Below are 22054 nucleotides of genomic sequence, written 5' to 3' on the forward strand. Positions count from 1 at the left end.
CAGACAAAAAGGAAATGTACAGCCTCGTCTATCCCACTGCTACCATTGTACAACCAAATTGGGTATAAAATCAGAAAATCTGAATGCTGTGGACACTGAAGTCTGAACAATCACTGATCATGGGCTGGGTGGGGCCGTAGTTATTCAGGATGGAATCTGGTAGATATTTGGTGGCATAAGAGCTGTGAAATGGTCCTTGCATGATTCTTGTCAGCATGAAGATGCCTGTATGTGCAAGAGTGTGTTCATGTATATGGAGGCCAGATGGCAACCTCAGGCATTACTACTCATGACACCATCCAACATGAAGAGACATCTTGTGTTTTTTTGTTTGTAGGTTTTGTTGTTTGGTTGGGTTTTTCTGTCTCCTTGTTTTGGTCTTTGATTTTGTTTTGGCTTTTGAGAAAAAGATCTCACTGTATAGCCCTTACAGACCAGGCTATCATCAAACTTATAAGGATCTACTATCCTTTGTGTCTCTCTCCCATATATGACCATTGAGGGCATGCGTGAACATGGCTAGACCAATATGGGTTTAATTGTTTTCCTTTTTTAATATTTATTCTGTGCATGGCAGGGCACACATGTGCCACTGGACTCTGGGTTCCCACTGTCCAGTTGAACATACCCCATGGTCACATGGTTCACAAAAGCTCCCTCTGTGCATGCAAAACCACAGTCTGTGCTTCCACAGAAAGTGTCCTGCCCCTGAGAAAGCAGCATGGCTACATGGCAGAGTCACTGCTATTGGTAAAACAGGATGGCAGTCCAGGAGACTGATTAAACCACACTGGACAGAATCATACCCAAGAGCAGGGTCCCAAGCAGATTCTACTGAGTGTAGACGCTAGGACAGAGACCATGACTTGGGATTAAGGATCCAGCAGTTAGCAGCAGTGTGGAAGACCACAGGGGCAGGTAGGATCCTGGAGAATTCACCAGAGCCTCAGATCCAGCATCTGACAATGACAATATTGTCAGTCCCAGCTCCTCCTTGGGTAGGTTAACAAGCAAATTACCTTTACCTAGAGACGGCAGAGAATAAAGAAAATCTGGAGTAGAGCATCCTTGTGGATATCACTGACGCTAAAGATTTGGTTCCTGTTCTTGAATGCTCACTTGCCTGGCATGCAAAGAACTGAAGGGTATATGTAGGACTTCAAGGTCATTCTTGGATAGGAAATGGAGAACCTCAATAGCAAGTAGAGGTGTGGACAAGAAGATGGAGCACAGAGCAGAGGGAGCATTCTTACAGCCTGCTGGGCTTGCCTTGGTACCATGTAGCATGGGATTGCAGCTGGTATCTCCTCTGGTTGAACTCGTTGACAGCAGGCCTCCCAGGACGCAGGCTGAGCTATGGCCTGGAGAGTAGAACATAGATCTGAGATTGCAGGTAGAGATGTATATTCGAAGATCAAGCCCAGATAGAATCAATGTTACTGTTTCTTTTTTCATCATTGCCCTATGCTTTGGTCAATGTGAGTAACCTTGAATTTATGTTTCTGTTTTGGTTCATCCTTCCAGGAGAAAAATCATTCTTTGATACTATGTAACATGGGCATACATTAAAATCTGCAGTTTTCCCACTGAATCTGTTAGTCTTTCTGTGTCTCTTTGCTCCTACCAAGAAAACGCTGAGAGACCTGGTATAAGCAAGGACAGTTGGGCCAAACAGCCAGGCCAGACCCTGCCTAGAACTCAATTAGTCAAACTCTGCTGGGAATTGGCATGTATGTGTGGAAAATGATTCCTGAAGCTGCACCAAAATCAGTTCTGCTACATTGTGCCATATTGATGTGGGCAGACTTCACTGCTTTCTAAGAAATTATTGATTTCTAGGGTCTGGGTCTTGTCTGTGTCTGGGATCCTGCTGCAGCAGGTGTCATGTTCATGATCTCTACTCCCATGAGAATCCCTATGGAGATGCATGGTTAGAGCTGTTGCTGATTTTGAGTAACAAGGAGGATACTTTTGAAGTGATATTGATGAGACACAGATGAGTTAAAAGGAAGAAATATGGAAGACATATGTCACGATCCCTATACCTCAAAGCCTCAATCCAAGAAGAGAAACTGGGGTGATATCTAGTGACTTTATGAAGGCCTCAGTTGGGACAGGTTATTGGGAATCTATTTGGATGACTTTATCTTAGATTGTTACCAGAAAGAGATACAGAGACTGAACTGGGAACCTCCTGTAGTTAGGAAGGATTTTTAGAGGAGGGAGGAGAACATCAATCCATCACCCACAATATATCCAAGGAGGCAGATACAGGAACCCAAAATCAAAGGACAGACAGAGTCCAGAGACTCTTTGGTAAGATTGGAGGCTAGAAGTCAATATGTCAGAGAGGCCAACAGTGTTCACATAGTCTACTAGCCTGGGGCCATGGGGTCCAGAGTGCCTTGGCCACCCACTGGGGGGCATACAGTACTTAGACCTATACCCTATACACATTTGTAGGAAATGTGAAGCTTGGTAGTCATGTGGGTCCCATAACAAATAGTGCATGGGCTGTCTCTGTCTCTCTTCTCTGCCATTGGATCTCCTTCCCCTAAATTGAACAACTTAATTGGGGCTCATTGGGAGTGAGTGTGCCTACTTCTGGTGAGACCATATGGCATAAAATGGGGTGATACTCTGAGAACTAGAGAAGGGGCAACGGGGGACAATTTTGTAAGGGTGGGACTGAGAAGAGAGGAAGGAGAGGAGTTGTGATGATGATGTAAAATGAATTTTTAAAGTAAAATAAATTAAATAAAACCTGTAAGATATAGTAGACTAGGCAAGAATCTACAGAAGATAATTGTTAAAAGAGTGACGGTGATGGTACTCATGAGAAGTGGCTCTCAATTGATGGCTTCTGGTAGAGGTCTGGAAGGGGAAGGACACAGTCATATTTAGACAGTCAGGTCACTGAGTATTTGATCATGCACCAGTGACGGTATGGATAACATCAGTGGACCTGCTTGTTTTGGGGAGGGAGAATCACAAGGAAGAGAAAAAAATGGAAGGACTGAAAAGGGATTATGATAGGAGTTGATCACGGAAAACTCCAAGAGAATCTGTTAAAATGTTATGTGAGAAAAGATTGAACATTTGGTTCCTAGCTCAGAAGACACTTTCAGAGGAAATTGCTATATGCTATACAGGATCCATAGATGAATTTTTAAAAATAATTTATTAGTATCAAAGTTAGGTAACATACTATGTCAGTCACTGTTTAGACAATACCATACTTCAGATGGAAAACAAATGTTTGTTCTTTAAGTGTTCCATATGTCCCCAAAATGTGAGGTTCCAATGTGCAGGAATCTGTGAAGGAAGGGAATGCTCATATGGACACAAGCAAACAACAGTGTTTTCCGTCACACTAATCTGAGTGAGTTGATTGGAAATGTTGCTGCTCTACTTCCGGATGCTTTTCATGTTCATGATGTAACCACACGTCCTGTGTTAGTACTGAATACCTGAAATATATCTGTATTAAAATGAAAGTTTCTGAGTAGAAGTTATAGTTGATATATGAAATGTTTTATGGCAATGAATGCTTAACCAATCATGACTTTTATTTGTTCCACATTATGAATCTATGCCTGATAATTATATTATTATATGTAATAAGGGTCTTTGTGTGTGTGTGTGTGTGTGTGTGTGTGTGTGTGTGTGTGTGTGTGTGTGTGTGTGTGGTGTAAGGGGAGATTAAATGAATGTACATATATTCAGAGGCCAGAGGTATTTCATCCCTGGCCCTGGAGTTTGATGTGGCTCCTGAGTGTCTGATACTTGTGCTAGGACCTGAGCTCAAGTTCACTGTGAGAAAGTCCTGCCTAGACAACTGTCTGTCTGTCTCAGTATCTAAGGCTTTATTTCCCTTTGTTGAAATTATGTATGAAATTTCAACAATATGGCTGCCTAAAAGAAGACATTCACAACAACAACATTAATTGGTAGCACAAAGCAAAAAGGACAAATCTCACAATCCCCAGCCTTACATAAATAGATACAGGCAAATAAGTACTACTGGGAGGGGGAATACATCGTCCACAGATGTAAGATTCCCAAGTTATTATCCAAGGCCTACTTCTCAGTACTAAAAGTTATGCATGATATTAATACTAAACAAAAACAGCAAGTTTTATAGCTATTTCTTGAACCAACTAAAGACAAATGAAATCATAAACTTTACAGGTGAGTGGACAGAACTAGTGAAGACCATATTTATTGATGTATCTTAAACACCCACAAAGACAAAGAAATCACATTTCCTGGAAGACTCCTAGCTCCCAATCCTTGACACATGGTATTTTCCTCATATATCAACAAGAACATTTCTCTTTGCAACAGATAGAGATGATTCTAGAAAACAGAGAAACAATCTAAACACAATGTTGTGGCACTAAGTCACAATGCATACGTGTGTAAAACATTCTGGCACCTAAACCTGAGGAAACATTGACTATGAAATAGGATAAATCTGTAAATGCCCGAGGATCAGGGAGGTGCTGTGTTATTATGTCTTCTATTAATGTCAGAATTAAAATACATTAATTTTTACCAACATGGCTTCCAAACATGAGCTGAACAAGGACAGTGCCAGTAGATATGCAAAATGACTGGGGAATTCATGTTGTGCAATGACTTCAATGTGCTTTGAAGAATGATTTTTTTGTGCTGTTCCTAGAACATGTGTAGTTTGTGGCTATGAAGTAATTTTTTCTAATAGAAAAACTTTGTCTTATGTAGTATTAAGTGTTTATGAGAAAACATAAATTGTTGGAGCTTGACTTTTGCTTCAACCAAACTCTCTCAGTGTCTGTGTCTCCCATGTTTACTGAATTTTATCATTGTATTTGAGCATGTGCTCCTGAGAATTATTAACATTTTCCCATGATTCAGGAATTATTTCCCTATAATATTTACATTTTTATTTCTGCAGCTTTAACATTTAATTTAAGAAAATTACTAAAGATAAAAGGGGTAACTTTAGTCTTTGTTTTTCAAATTTGCAGCTTTTTAGTCTACACTTCAAATTTAAGATACATTTTTAACAATTCTTCTGGAGACTATGGAAACCTGAACTAGAAAAGAAACCTAGATGGAGAATATTACATTGTAAACATCTTGGATTTTCCATAAGGTCTTGGATATAAAGTTAAATCAAGACAATTTTCTTCAAACATTTTACAAAAATCAAGAATGGATAAATTACTGGGGAAAAGAGGGAAAGAGGTATGGGAAACTTGTTGGCATACTTCTTAGAAACATTTTAACCAACATTTGATTCCAGTATTTTTGCATTGTCATACTCATAGAACATAATATGTGGGCATTTGAGGATTGTTTCCACCATCAAAAGTATTTTAAATGAATTTCAGAGAAGGAACTGAAAATTTATTCTCCACCATGGTTCTCATATGCTCATGTAGCACATTATAGATATAGAGATCAAAGTCTTATTTACATATAGTTTGGAAGAAATATATGTATTAAGTGTTCTATGGTGCCAGATATACACATAGTACTCTTATCTTAAGATTATATGTGTGATTTTTCATAGAGTTTCATGCCTTTTGATGATAAGAGGGTAAACTTTGTTTAATATATTACATTATAAAGAAAACATGTACAATTTTGTTAGAAGTTGAATATGAATTCAAATATCTGAACTGACCAAACTCAATTATAAAAATGGGTTAAAAACACAAAATTAAAACGGAAAATGAAAGTACTAAAATCAAGACTGAATTTCTGTTCTCTTTAAATATATGTTTCCATAATGAAATATTAATCATATATAAACAAAAAAGCATAAGGGTGTACAGCAAATTGTGTTAGGAAGAAAAGGAAACAGTGTTGTTTTCTAGAACAGACACAAAAATACGCATTTCATTTGTATGTAAGTGATTATCTTTCTGTTTCTAGAGAAATAGTGTGAAGAACAGTGGTCACTAGAGGCTAGAAAAGTTGTGGGAATGTAATGTGATGGAAAGAGAGGAGACAATAAGAGAGAAATTATGGGGAATACATCAATATACATTTGTCTGGGAGTCAGTCATGTTTTCTAGGTTCCTCCAAGGAACATGGACCAATGCTCCAGCTCTACTCTGCAGAACACACTAATTGTCTTCGGCTCTGGCTGACTGTGTTCTACTGTTGTTGTTCCTGTTGTTCAAGCCATGGCAACAGAATCTCTAAAACTGCTGGACTCCCTTACTGCAACTGGACTATAATTTATACAATAGTCTCTCCAGGGTGCTTTTTAAGGACTCTAGCCCTGCCACAGATTGTCAAACCTCAGCCTCTCTCCTTGACCCCTTCATAAATTCAAAACCAACACTTGAACTCTTAAATTTTCAAGTTTGGCTTCCAGTATAAGGCCCAACATTGGTCATGTATAAAACGTAACTTCTGTGTACTCACACTCAGAAAATACTTACCATTAGATTTTCCCTCAAAATGTAGGTCTCTTCTTCCTCAACACTGGTTTCTCAGCTCAAACTAATCAGTCTCCCAGCAAAGCAAATGATTTACTTCAGTATTTTGAGTAGCTTGTTAATTAAAGCTGACTTTTTGGCCCCAAATAAAGAGAACATTAGATTTTTCACATAAAAACATTCAGTTTTTGTTTCCCTCTAAAATCCACAAGTCAATCCTTTGCTCTCTGAACGCCTTTCAATTTTTATCTTTTAACCTCCTCCAGAAAAAAAATAATGCGTTTCAACTCTCAATGGCACTTCTAGGTCAAACTTGCAAAGTCCTTACACAACAACAAATCCTAATCAAAACAACATTCGCAGGTATCTCAAAGTAATAACCAACTACCCTGGTTCCAGCTTGCCTTAATATGAAGTGGAAAATGGTGACACTATGTAGATGTACATACAGATGTCAATGTATATATAGCATATATGTATATGATGTACATATGCATATCAATCAGGAAATGAGTATCTTCTGCTGTGATATCTGTGTAGATTCTGGGAATCCTGGTGAAAGCAGAATATCTCCACTAAACATTTTATACAAGACCCTCTTTCTCTGTAACAGAGAGGGGGGCACTGTTCCCTATTTATGTAGAGGGACCCTTTCAGGATAGATCCTTTTTTCACCAATCTAACATTGAATCTTCAAGTATATACTAATTTCTTCTTATCAAATGGTGTTTGTGCCAATAGCGTATGGACACCTGTAGAAGAACCAATCTTCCCCATTTGTATTGGATTCTTATTTTATTCTTGTGGTGACTTCTTTTTCATTCTTGGATTTGAATGGCATAATAATACTACAAAATGCTATGAGGGCATGATCTGAATCTCAACCATGTTTTTTCAACAAGTGTTTGTCACTTTTAGAGAAGACATCAACTGTGAAGTCTCAAGGTACAAAGTGTTGGAATTTTCTCCAGGGGACTGGAAAAAGCTGCCTTGCAATGACTAGTTCAAAGGACTCCTATGTCTGTAACTCTTATAAACCCACAGAAGGGCCCACACATTCAGCTACTGAATGTGAGCACCTGGCTTAACGGCAGATTACGTTTGTGCTCAAAGGAACCCTGAAAATGCCCACTTGGATTTTTTTCTTTTTTATCCTGAAGCTTCCTATGCTTCTGTGCAAATTGTTCACCCATGAGTGTTTTGTTTCTTTCATAGACAATGTATACCAGGATGGGGATATGGTGATCAGTGCATTCTTACCACTTTATACCTATCAAACCTCCCAACTCACTGAAGGGGCAGAGAACAAAGACGTCAGTGCACGGTAAGTGTCTGCTACCTGATCTACCTAACCACATTCTCCAGTGTGCACCTTTAACCATCTCATTATTTATTCCCAACAGCACTTCTTCCATCAAATAAGTTTCTCTTTCCATCCATTATCTTCTATTTTTATGGGTGTAGAAGTCTGAGAAGAAAATCAATCTCCAGCCAGGTCCAACACTCCTGTCACACAGGACGAATGATGCAACTTAGAAGCTTGTCTTGTGGGATAGGTACAGTTCAGTACTTAGGGTGACAGAACAATGTCCATTCTACAAAGACTTTCCACTGAATATTCCTTCGGTGCACTTCCTAATGTTGGTACAGTTGGGTGGGACTTGCTGATTGTGCCATATTTCTCAGGAGACTACCTATTCTATTTGGTTATTTCAAACTCTTTGAAGACAATTGTTTCCTTGCAGCTGTCTTCCCACACTTTGGTATTACAGGATAGATAGTCTAGGCACTGTGAGCAGACAGCAGTTATCTTTAAATTTTCTCTAGTATCTGAAGTATACCTGTACAGGAATATTCATTTGACGCTAAGGAATGTCACCACAGCAATCAGAGAACTCTTTACTAAAAGAATGAAACAGACTTGCACAGAATTTGAACAGGTGACTTCTGGTGCTGTGAGTAGAGAAGGTGCTACAGAGAGCAGTAATTGTTCCTCCTGTCAGACACAGATGTGTCAAATGTTGCCTTTCTAGATATCTAGACAGAAATTCAACCTACATGCTTAGGATCTCTGATCTTCCCCCACAACTCCTAATTTTTCCTAATATATTTGCCTTCTCCTTTACTTTCTGTCATGTCTGTTTCCATTTTACTATCTGTAATTCTGCCGGTGGCATATGCTTGCTATTGTCATTGTGCTATTCTCTTATTTGACTAGAAGAGTGATTAAGTCACTCATTTTAGACTTAAGTGAGCTTGTTTAATATTCTCTCTCTCTCTCTCTCTCTCTCTCTCTCTCTCTCTCTCTCTCTCCCTCCTTTCCTTCCTTCCTTTTCTTGAGTTTGATATTTTTAATTTATATTTCAAAAGTTTCTCCCTTTCCAGGATTCCCATCAATAAACCCCCTATCCCGTCCACCTTCCCTTCTACTATAAGGGTGTTCTCCCTCCCCAACCAGACCCCCTTCCCACCTCCCTGCTCTAACATTTCCCTACACTGGATGATCAGGTCTTGGCATGACCAAGGGCTTCTCCTCCCATTGATACCAAAGAAGGCTGTCTTCTGTTACATATGCAGCTGGAGTCGGGTATGACCATGTTTAGTCTTGGGGTTGTGACTTAGTCCCCAGAAGCTCTGGTTGGTTGGTATTGTTATTCTTATGGGGTTGCAAGCACCTTCATTTCCTTCAATACTTTCTCTAACTCCTCCAACAGGAACACAGTTCTCAGTACAATGGTTTGCTGCTAGCATTCGCCTCTGTGTTTGTCATGCTCTAGCTGAGCCTCTCAGGACACAGCTACTTCAGGCTCCTGTCAGCATGCACTTCTTGGCTTCATCAATATTGTCTAGTTTTGTTGGGTGTATATATATATATATATATATATATATATATATATATATATATATATATATATATATATATGGGCTGGATCCCCAGGTGGGACAGGCTTTGAATGGCCATTCCTTCAGTCTCTGCTCCAAACGTTGTCTCAATATCCCCTCCTATGAATATTTTTGTCCCCCCTTTTAAGAAGGACTGAAGCAACCACACTTTGGTCATCCTTCTTCTTGAGTTTCGTGTGGTCTGCTGCCACAACATTTCTGCAACCACAATATGAACTTTTTATTTTCTAGCATTTCAAATGTTTGTTTCCCCTGTAAGATATGATAGAGGAGGGGCTGGAGAGATGGCTCAGTGGTTAAGAGCACTGACTGCTCTTCCAGAGGTCCTGAGTTCAATTCCCAGCAACCACATGGTGGCTCACAATCATCTGTAATGAGATCTGATGCCCTCTTCTGGTGTGTCTGAGGACAGCTACAGTGTACTTGTATATATAAAATAAGTCTTAAAAAAATAAAGGGGTTCATTACCATTAAAAAGATATGATAGAGGAAAAGAGTATGCACTCCATCGCTAGAGGTTTACGATGTTCATATTTATTTCATTGCTCCAATATGTGGACCTCAGGAACTGTGAAGTGTGCTATAGAAACAGACCTCTTGGAAAAGACCAGGATCATTGGGAATCCCACACTCAGAATATCTGATTCAGTAGAGCCTGTCTCCTACCATCACTGGTATCTATCTATTTGTCATATTAAAGAAATTAATCAAGTTAATCGTTAAAAGAAAAGGATGATTTCTTTTCTCCCACACTTTATTGGCAGTGGTAATTATTTGTCCAGAGAAATCTGTTTAATCCTCAGAATATACATACACAGTATACTTGATGAACTTCAATTTCGAAGGATTGAATGAACCCATATGCCGTAGCCACATTCCAGAAATTTTACATCTCTCATTTGTTAAAATAAGTGCTCATGGATCCTTAGAAATCTGGTATTTTATAATTTTAAATTAATTGATTAAATTTAATAAAGTTAATGCCTCAAGACATAAACAAATGAATGAATTCAAGTGGAAACCAGGACATAAATCAGTATAAAGGTCCAACAGTGTTCTAACAACCAGTGATTTGTAACTTGATTATCAAGAGTTTCAAACTCTTGGGGGTTCATAAATTCACTGAGAAAGAAAGAAATGAAAATATTGAACCTGGAATCATCAAATTGGAAAGGGATTCACAAGGCAATACAGTTGGTCTGTGGAGGAAATGGTAAATCAAAATTTTTTCCTAATTATGGAATTTAGTCCAGCTGAGGAATTTATTCTTCAAATACAATGAGAACATCATTCCATTGCAAAACTTTGGATAATACATAACACAAAGAATCACAGTTATCATCTTACTTATACTTGAAGAGTTGACCTTATCATGAAAGTCCTATAATCCAATGCATGGAATGATGTAATATTATATATATATATATATATATATATATATATATATATATATATATATATTCAGCTGATGTATATTGTACCAGGAATTCAACATTTTCCTTTTATGGCTCTTATCTTAGTAAGAAATTTTTATATAAACTTGAATGTATACTCATACAAAATATTAATGATGTAAAAAAACAGGTACTAGTAACAAATCATGAATATATTTAAAGAAATTTTTAGTATACATAAAATTTAAAATTCTAATAAAATAAGTTATAAATACTATTGAAGATGGAGTGCTTAGTTTCATGTACAAAATATGAAAAGTAAGTTGAATACTTAATACTGCATGATGTAAAATCTTCAATGGCTTCAGTGTTGATTATTATTTAGATACATTTTTCATTTTTCTTCTTCTAGGGATCTTCTTACCTTTATTATACAGCTTTCCCCAAGATCATATTTTTTTATTTTATTTTTCTTGGATATTTGATGTATTTACTTTCCTTTTACTTTTTTTTTTTTTTTTTTTTTTTTTTTGGAACTGGGGACCGAACCCAGGGCCTTGTGCTTTCTAGGCAAGCACTTATGTATTTACATTTCAAATGTTATCCCCTGTCTGCCCTCTCCCATATCCCCTTCCCCCTCCCCCTGCTTCTATGAGGATGCTTCCATTTCCACACACCCACTCCATCCTTAGTGCACTGGCATTACCATACATTGGGGAAACAAGCCTTCACAGGATCAAGGGCTTTACCTCCCATGATATTGGAAAATGTCATCCTCTGCCACATATGTGGCTGGAGTTATGGGCCCTCCATGTGTATTCATTGTTTGGTGGTTTAATCCCTGTGAGGTCTAGTAGGGTTTGGTTGGTTGATATTGTTGCTTCCTGTGTTGTTGCAAACCCCTTCAACTCCTTAAGCATTTCCTCTAACTCCTCCAGTGGGGTCCCCATGTAAAGTTCAATTGTTAGCTGCAACCATATTCATCTGTAGCAGTAGGACTCTGGCAGAGCATTTCAGTAGACAGGCACATCTGCCTCCTGTCAAAAAACAGTTCTTGGCATCAGCAATAGTGACTGAGTTTGCTGGCAGCATATGGGATAAATCCCAAAGTATGGAGTCTCTGGATGACCTTTGCTTCATCCCCTGATCCTCTCTTTGTCCCTGTATTTCTTCCTGAAAGTATTTTGTGCTCCGTTATGAAAAGGAATGAATCATCTGCTTTTTGGCCTTCCTTCTTCTTGAACTTCATATGATCTGTGAATTTTTTCTCAGGTATTCCAGACTTTTGAGCTAATTACCACCTAGCAGTGAGTGTATGCCATGTATGATCTTTTGTGAATGAGTTACCTAACTCAGGATGTTATTTTCTAGTTTCATCCACTTGCCTATGAAATCCATGGAGTCATTGTTTTTGATAGCTGAGTAGTACTCCATTGTGTAAGTGTACCACACTTTCTGTATCCATTCTCCTGTTGAAGGGCATGCAACTTCTGGGTATTTTAAATAAGGCTGCTCTGAACATAGTTGGACATGTGTCCTTGTTATATGTTGGAGCATGTTTTGGGTGTATGCTCTTCAGTGGTATATTTGGGTCCTCAGTGAGTACTATGTCCAATATTCTGAGGAATTTCCAGACTGATTTCCAGAGTGGTTGTACCAGCTTGAAATCCCATCAAAAATGGAGGAGTGTTCCTCTTTCTCTACATCCTTGCCAACATCTGTTTTCACCTGAGTTGTTGATCTTGGCCATTCTGACAGGTGTGAAGCAGAATCTCAGGATTGTTTTGATTTGCAATTACCTCATGACTAAGGATGTTGAACATTTATTTAGACAGTTCTCAGCCACTCAATATTCCTCAGTTGAGAACTGTTTGTTTAGGTCTGTACCTCATTTTTCATAGGATTATTTGATTCTTTGGTGTCTGTCTTGAGTTGTTTGTATATATTGAATATTAGCTCTCTATCAGATATAGAATTGGTAAAGAATTTTCCAAGTCTGTTGGTTGCCATTTTGTCCTATTGAAAGTGTCCTTTGACTTACAGAAGCTTTGCAATTTTATGAGGACCCATTTGTCAATTATTGATATTAGAACATGCATCGTTGGTGTTCTGTTCAGGAAATTTTCCCCTGTGCCTTTTTGTTTGAAGCTCTTCCTCACCTTCTCTTCTATTAGTTTCAGTGTATCTGGCTTGATATGGGGTCTTTGATCCACTTGGACTTGAGCTTTATACAAGGTGAAAAGAATTGGTCAATTTGCATTCTTCTACATGCTGACCTTCAATTCAACCAGCACTATTTGTTGAAAAGGTTGTCTTTTTCCACTGGGTATTTTTAATTTCTTTGCCAAAGATCAAGTGACCATAGTTGTGTGGGTTTATTTCTGGGTCTTCAATTCAATTCCATTGATCTACCTGCCTGTCTCTGTACCCATACCAAGCAGTTTTTATCACTATTGCTGTGGAATACAGCTTGAGGTCAGGGATGGTGATTCCCCCATAACTTCTTTTATTGTTGAGAAGAGTTTTCATTATCCTGGTGTGTTATCTTTTCCAAATGAATCTGCAAATTTCTCTTCCTAATTCTATGAAGAATTGCATTGGAATTTTGATGGGGATTTCATTGAATTTGTAGTTAACTTTTGGCAAAATGGGCATTTTTACTGTATTAACCTGCCAATCCATGAGCATAGGAGATTGTTCCATCTCCTGAGACCTTTGATTTCTTTTTTCAGAGACTTGAAGTTCTTTTCATACAGATTTTCACTTGCTTTGTTAGAGTCAAATAGTTATACCATTTGTGGATATTGTGAAATGTGTCATTTCCCTAATTTCTCTTAGCTTGTTTATCCATTGAATAGAAGATGGATACCGATTTGTTTGAGCTAATTTTATAACCAGCCACTTTATTAATGTTGTTTATCAGCTGTAGTAGTTCTATCATGGAATTTTTGAGGTCCCTTAAGTGTACTATCATATTATCTGCAAATAGTGATATTTTGACTTCTTCCTTTCAAATTTATCCCTTTGATCTGCTTTTGTTGTCTGATTGCTCTCGATAGAATTTCAAGTACTATATTTAATAGGTGAACAGACAGTAGGCAGCCTTGTCCAGCACCTGTTTTAAGTGGATTGCTTCAAGCTTTGGTCTATTTTGTTTGATGTTGGCTTCTGGTTTGCTGTATATTGATTTTACTGTTTGTGTGGGTCTTGAATTCTTGATCTTTCCAAGACTTCTAACATGAAGTGGTGTTGAATTTTGTCAAATGCTTTCTCAAATTCCAATGAGATGATTAGGTGGTTTTGTTCTTTGAGTTTTTTAAGTAGAGGAGTATATTGATGAATTTCTGTATGTTGAAATATATTTGCCTCCCTGGGATGAAGCAGACTTGTCATGATGAAGGAAAGATTTGATGTGTTCTTGGACTTGGTTTGCAAGTATATGATTGTACTTTTGCATCAATATTCATAAGGGGAATTTGTCTGAACTTCTCTTTCTTTGTTGGGTTTTTGTGCGGTTTAGGCATAAGCATAATTATGGCTTCAAAGAATGAATTGGGTAGTGTTTTTTCTGTTTCTATTTTGTGGAACTGTTTGGACACTATTGATATTAGGTCTTCTATGAATGTCTGATAGAATTATGCACTAAGCCCATCTGACCCTGGACTTTTTTGTTTGGAAGACTTTTAATGGCTGCTTTTATTTCTTTAAGGGTTTTGGGACTCTTTAGATGGTTTATCTGAGCCTCTTATTACTTTGTTATCTGGTATCTGTCCAGAAAGTTGTCCATTTCTTCCAGATTTTCCAGTTTTGTTGAGTATAGGCTTTTGAAGTAGGATCTGTTAATTTTCTGAACTCTCTCACTTTCTTGAATTTTGTCTCCCTTTTCATTCATGACTTTGTGATTTGGATACTGTCTCTCTGCTTTCTGGTGTGGTTTGCTAAGAGTTTTTCTCAAAGAACCATCTCCTGGATTTGTTGACCCAGTGAATAGCTCTTTTTGTCTCAACTTGCTTGATCTCAGCTTTGAGTATCCTCCTGCTGTCTACTCTCTTGGGTGAATTAGCCTCTTTTTCTTCTGGAGTTTTCAAGTGTGCTGTCAAACTGTTAGTCTATGCTTTTTCCATTTTTGAAGCACTCAGAGCTTAACATTGCTTTCATTGTATCCCATAAGTTCGGCTATATTGTGCCTGCATTTTCAATAAATTCTAAAAAGTCTTTAATTTATTTCTTTCTTCTTTGACCAACTTGTCATTGAGTTGAGGATTCCTCAGTTTCCATGTGTATGTTGGATTTCTGATGTTTTTCTTGTTATTGAAGAGCAGTCTTAGTCCATAGTGTTCTGACAGAATGCATAGGATTATTTCAATCTCCTTCTATATATTGAGGCCTGTTTGTGACCAATTATTTGGTCAATTTATGATGAAGTACCATGCTGTGCTGAGAAGATGGTATATTCTTTTGTTTTAGGATGAAATGTTCTATAGATGTCTGTTAAATCCATTTGTTTCATAATTTCTGTTAGCTTCATTTTCTCTCCATTTAATTTCTGTTTCCATGATTTGTCCATTGATGAGAGTGGTGTGTTGAAATCTCCCTTTCTGTGGTGCACTGTGTTTGTGCTTTAGAAAATTTTTTATAAATGTTGGTGCCCTTGCTTTTGGAACATTGATGTTCAGAATTGAGAGTTCGTCTTAGTAGATTTTTTTCTTTTGCGGCAAAATACTGGGTCCTATTTATGTAGTCAGTCTGTTAGTCCATGTGTTTTTATTGGCCAGTTATGTCCAATGAATAGTGTTACATGTTATATTTCTTGTTAGAGGAGGATTTATATTTGTGTGGCTATATTCTTCTTCGTTTGTTGCAAGAAGATAACTTTCTAGAGTGTAGTTATCCTCCTTCTTTTGGACCTTTCTATTATCCTATGTAGTGTGTTTTCCTTCTTTGCAGTGAACAATATGTTCTTGATTATATTTACTTCAATGTTTTCCCTATTAGATTTACTCAATATGAAACTTAAAGTTTTGGTTTATCCTTATTTCCTCTACAGACTAACTGCATTGCCTTGTGAATCCCTTTCCAATTTGATGATGCTAGGTTCAATGTTTTTATTTCTTTCTTTCTCAGTAAATACATGAACCCCAAAGTGTTCAAATTTCTTCATAACCAAGTTACAAATAACTAGTTCTTGGAACACTTTTGGAACTTTATACTGATTACCATCCTGGTTTTACCTTAATTTCATTCATTTGTTTATGTCTTACAGAATTTTCTTTATTCAAATTTATAAATGTATGTAAAATTGTAAAATACTAGCTTTCTACGATCAGCTCTGGGTGACAAAACAACTCTTCAGACTCACAAGGAAATACAGTGCTGTTCACTGCAACAAAGGAAAACACACTTTATATAAAAGGACAGCATTAACTTCTAAGCCCCCACTTGTGTAATGGACAATACACAAGATACAGAATGAACAAACAAAACATTTTCTCATGGAGTCACAAAACTGTATAAGGACTGTTGAGGTAGAAAAACATTAAAAACTTTATAGGCTCTTACATATTAGCATTTTAAGATCCAAGCATTTAATATTGGAAGCACAACCGATATTCCACTTCCTGGGGAAGACTATGCCTCCTGCACTCAGCATTTCTCATTCACCTTTGATGTATTTTATCTTGCTAAGGTGTCACAGCTTTTCACCTGTACATGTTAGCATGTCTATTTCTTATCATGTTCTGAATAATACATACAAGAAACATTATACAACAATGCAGATTAAATTTTTTACATTTATGCATATAAGTGTATGTATACATAGAGAGATATAAAAAGATGAATGAGAACACTTAGTAGCTACCAAAGGAATGCATGTAGATGAAAGAGTATGTAGAATTTGGAATATATAAAATTTCATACTTATGAACCAAATGACCAACTTGCTTAAAAAAGAGAGCAAAAAACTATTTAGATCTTAAAGTATATTAAATTACATAATCTGAAAACAGAAGCATTAAGGTAGACAAGAAGTATAAGAGGTAGAAAATATCATCAAACACCTCAAATTTCACTCATAATTCCTGTCTCCAGCTCTATACAGGCTTTGACAAGTGTAACCTTGGACAAGGGCATAGAACTTTTTTCATTTCATCTTTCATCAGGAACTCTTAGTATGTATTGGTTCAGTCTGGCCTTTCACAACCTACACACTGCCAATCCCTCAAATCACATTAAATATATTTTTCAGTTTTATAACAGGTAGACATCCATGTTAAAGAAAAACATGTAGTTTCTGGTTGTTTCCTGAATGAAATATAGGCTTCTTCATCTATGCTCAAATATTTACAAAGGCATTAGTCCCCATAGGAGCTGCTAAACATGACAAAAACCTGTGACAATGACACATGAGCAATCTTGGGAAAGAAGATGCAGTTTGAACATTGAAGCTCTGAGGGGGTGTGTTCATTCAATATATAATAGTGAATGTACTCACTTGAATGACTCAATGGTGATTTGAGATTATGCTCTAATGATTCCTATGTTTTCTACACAGGATTGCCCCACAAAACTACCAATTTGTGATGGCCTTAATTTTTGCCATAGAGGAGATCAACAGAAACCCCATACTTTTACCTAACATGACACTTGGATATAATATTCACAGTGCTGGGGCCATTGGAAGTGGGACTGTAGTAAGTTTCCTCAAGTGGCTCACAGGGCAGGACAGACTCATTCCTAACTATACATGCAAAACCAAGGAAAAATCTGTGGCTGCAATCACAGGAACAACATGGGAAATTTCTTCCTTAATTGGCATATTTTTGAGTCTTTATAAATATCCACAGGTGAGATTAGATGCATGAGAAGAAAGGAAACTATTCTCATTTGGTTCCATAATTTGTGTACCATGAAAAATCATAAGGGAATGATTCATTTTTATATGATTCAAAATGACAATGTTAGGCTGGAATACAGCAAAAAATTCAAGAATGGTTTCAGTGCAACCAGGAAAATAAAAGTTCAGATGCTAGCTTCACACTTACCCTCATTACAGCAACCCAGATTCAAGATGATCCCTGTGTCCACCTTATCTTCTCTCCAGGGCAAAAGACATGGAACCCAGGGATGAAGAGAGACCCTACCTCAGAAGAATATGTGGAAAAAAGTAGAAAACACCTGCTGCCCTCCTTTAGCCTTCACGTTAATACATACTCTGTATGCACTGTAGAAGGCTGGTACACACACTTTTACACACACACACACACACACAGAGAGAGAGAGAGAGAGAGAGAGAGAGAGAGAGAGAGTCAATGAACCAGCTGTCCAAATATTCCTTTAAAATACATAGCTTTAAAGCTACATACTTTGAGATATTACTATGTTCACATTTCTTCTGAAATGTACATACATGCCTTAAGATATACACACAGGTCTACAATAAAAGAGAGTATTTCAACTCATTTTCCAGAATCATACCTCAGTACTAGACTTGACTTTAAGTAAAAATTTGGATCTCTAAACTTTAAGTGACTGTTTCATATGCAATGTTTCTGTGATTTCCAGAACCTCCTCATTAATGTCTATCCCTGCTTTCATTTTTACAGCTGAGCATTGGACCTTTTGAACAAAGTATGAATAACTCTGAGGAGTTTCCTTTTTTGTATCAGATGGCTGCCAAAGAATCTTCTTTGGCCTTAGGCATGGTCTCATTGTTTGTCCATTTCAAATGGAATTGGGTGGCCTGGTCATCTCAGAGGATGAGAATGGTGTTAACTTTGTCACAGACTTGATTCCACAAATGGAAAGAAACACAGTCTGTGTAGCCTTCATGGAATTTATCCCAGTTACTCACATGATGGACCTGGAAAACACTTATGAATACCCTATTCGGATTATGAGAAACCCAGCCAAAGTTGTTATCATTTATGCTAACACTGACTCTTCCTTAGGTGTGCTGTTTAGAAGATGGGAATATATATTTCTATGGAGAATCTGGGTTACCACTTCACAATGGGAAGTCGTCACTTCTATGAGACATTTAATTCTTGACTCATTCCATGGGACTCTCATCTTTTCACAACGCCAGGGTGATATTTCTACTTTTAGAGAGTTTGTAAAGTCAGTGAGACCTTCCAAATGACCAGATGACATTTTTCTTGCAAGACTGTGGGAGATTTACTTTGGTTGTGCAATATCTAATGCTACCTGTAAATCATTAAAAAATTGTTCATCTAGAGGTAACTTGGGGTTGTTACCTTGGTACCTCTTTGACATAGCTGTAAGTACTGGCAGTTACCATGTATACAATGCTGTATATGCTGTGGCCCACACCATGCACAAGATGCTTATTCAAGAAATAGACATAGAAGGAATGAAAAATGGAGGCAGCATGGATTTTCCCCCCTTGAAGGTAATGGTTTTTCTTTGGATTCTAGCCAGTGTCACCAATGTAACTTTTTAAAATTGGCCCATATGTACTCTAAACAAATTCAATGGGGATTCTTTTAGAAAAAAAGTTTTCTAGACTAGTTTACTGACTGGAAGAAAAATCTATCCCTGAGTGGAATTGACAGTCAACTTCCCAATCATATAGAAATGAAAACCAAGGAACAAAATGTTTCTGCTAAAGGCACTGGCAATCTCATTACCTTCTAAGTTTCTTAACAGTAAAAACTCAATCTTTCCCCCACCTTGTTCTTATATATGAAAAGGAGTGACAACAGGTTTATGATCCTAAAAATTGTAGAGTACCAGCAAGATATATATTCTTAAAATATCTCCTGAAACTGTATCAACTATAGATACTTTCTTTCTTTTTATTATCTTGAGTATTTCTTATCTACATTTTGAGTGTTATTCCCTTTCCCGGTTTCCAGGGAAACATCTCCTCCCCCCTCCCCTTCTATATGGGTGTTCCCCTCCCCACCCTCCCCCCATTGCCGACCTCCCCCCAACAATCTAGTTCACTGGGGGTTCAGTCTTAGCAGGACCCAGGGCTTCCCCTTCCACTGGTTCTCTTACTAGGATATTCACTGCTACCTATGAGGTCAGAGTCCAGGGTCAGTCCATGTATAGTCTTTAGGTAGGGGCTTAGGCCCTGAAACCTCTCGTTGCTTGGCACTGTTGTACATATGGGGTCTCGAGCCCCTTCAAGCTCTTCCAGTTCTTTTTCTGATTCCTTCAAAGGGGGTCCTATTCTCAGTGAGTGGTTTGCTGCTGGCATTCGCCTCTGTGTTTGCTGTATTCTGGCTGTGTCTCTCAGGAGAGATCTACATCCGGCTCCTGTCGGCCTGCACTTCTTTGCTTCATCCATCTTGCCTAATTGGGTGGCTGTATATGCATGGGCCACATGTGGGGCAGGCTCTGAATGGGTGTTCCTTCTGTGTCTGTTTTAATCTTTGCCTCTCTAGTCCCTGCCAAGGGTATTCTTGTTCCCCTTTTAAAGAAGGAGTGAAGCTTTCACATTTTGATCATCCGTCTTGAGTTTCATTTGTTCTAGGCATCTAGGGTAATTCAAGCATTTGGGCTAATAGCCACTTATCAATGAGTGCATACAATGTGTGTTTTTCTGTGATTGGGTTACCTCACTCAGGATGATATTTTCCAGTTCCGACAATTTGCCTACTAATTTCATAAAGTCATTGTTTTTGATAGCTGAGTAATATTCCATTGTGTAGATGTACCACGTTTTCTGTATCCATTCCTCTGTTGAAGGGCATCTGGGTTCTTTCCATGTTCTGGCTATTATAAAGAAGGCTATGATGAACATAGTGGAGCACGCGTCTTTTTTATAAGTTGGGGCATCTTTTGGCTATATGGCCAAGAGAGGTATAGCTGGATCCTCAGGCAGTTCAATGTGCACTTTTCTGAGGAACCTCCAGACTGATTTCCAGAATGGTTGTACCAGTCTGCAATCCCACCAACAATGGAGGAGTGTTCCTCTTTCTCCGCATCCTTGCCAGCATCTGCTGTCACCTGAGTTTTTGATCTTAGCCATTCTCACTGGTGTGAGGTGAAATCTCACGGTTGTTTTGATATGTATTTCCCTTATGACTAAAGATGCTGAAAATTTCTTCGGGTGTTTCTCAGCCATTCGGCATTCCTCAACTGTGAATTCTTTGTTTAGCTCTGAACCCCATTTTTTTATTAACTTGAGTATTTCTTATATACATTTCGAGTGTTATTCCCTTTCCCGGTTTCCGGGCAAACATCCCCCTCCCTCCTCCCCTTTGAACCCCATTTTTAATAGGGTTCTTTGTCTCCCTGCGGTCTAACTTCTTGAGTTCTTTGTATATTTTGGGTATAAGGCCTCTATCTGTTGTAGGATTGGTAAAGATCTTTTCCCAGTCTGTTGGTTGCTGTTTTGTCCTAACCACAGTGTCCTTTGCCTTACAGAAGCTTTACAGTTTTATGAGATCCCATTTGTCGATTCTTGATCTTAGAGCATAAGCCATTGGTGTTTTGTTCAGGAAATTTTTTCCAGTGCCCATGTATTCCAGATGCTTCCCTAGTTTTTCTTCTATTAGTTTGAGTGTATCTGGTTTGATGTGGAGGTCCTTGATCCACTTGAACTTAAGCATTGTACAGGGTGATAAGCATGGATCAATCTGCATTCTTCTACATGTTGACCTCCAGTTGGACCACCACCATTTGCTGAAAATGCTATCTTTTTTCCATTGGATGGTTTTGGCTCCTTTGTCAAAATCAAGTGACCATAGGTGTGTGGGTTCATTTCTGGGTCTTCAATTCTGTTCCATTGGTCTACCTGTCTGTCTCTGTACCAGTACCATGCAGTTTTTATCACTATTGCTCTGTAATATTGCTTGAGTTCAGGGATAGTGATTCCACTTGAAGTCCTTTTACTGTTGAGGATAATTTTAGCTATCCTGGGATTTTTCTTATTCCAGATGAATTTCCAAATTGTTCCGTCTAACTCTTTGAAAGATTGGATTGGTATTTTGATGGGGATTGCATTGAATCTGTAGATCGCTTTTGGTAAAATGGCCATTTTTACTATATTAATCCTGCAAATCCATGAGCATGGGAGATATTTCCATTTTCTGAGGTCTTCTTCAATTTCTTTCTTCAGAGTCTTGAAGTCCTTATTGCACAGATCGTTTACTTGCTTGGTTAAAGTCACACTGAGGTACTTTATATTATTTGGGTCTATTATGAAGGGTGTCATTTCCCTAATTTCTTTCTCGGCTTGTTTTTCTTTTGTGTAGAGGAAGGCTACTGATTTATTTGAGTTATTTTTATACCCAGCCACTTTGCTGAAGTTGTTTATCACCTTTAGTAGTTCTCTGGTGGAACTTTTGG

General features: G+C 37.9%; 1 protein-coding gene across 2 annotated transcripts in view; it reads left to right on the forward strand.

The window, feature by feature from the left end:
* The first annotated feature begins 7561 nt into the window (after positions 1-7561).
* Vom2r64 (vomeronasal 2 receptor, 64) overlaps positions 7562-22054 on the forward strand; it is a 29855-nt gene continuing 15362 nt past the window's right edge. For both annotated transcript variants that reach the window (NM_001099513.3, NM_001430505.1), the window contains 4 exon segments: positions 7562-7761; positions 17289-17580; positions 18340-18474; positions 18477-19145. In NM_001099513.3, coding sequence (NP_001092983.3) covers positions 7562-7761; positions 17289-17580; positions 18340-18474; positions 18477-19145 — 1296 coding nt within the window.

The sequence above is a fragment of the Rattus norvegicus genome, chromosome 12 (assembly GCF_021556685.1).
Source record: "Rattus norvegicus strain SHRSP/BbbUtx chromosome 12, alternate assembly SHRSP_T2T, whole genome shotgun sequence".
In the NCBI taxonomy this organism is placed as follows: Eukaryota; Metazoa; Chordata; class Mammalia; order Rodentia; family Muridae; genus Rattus; species Rattus norvegicus.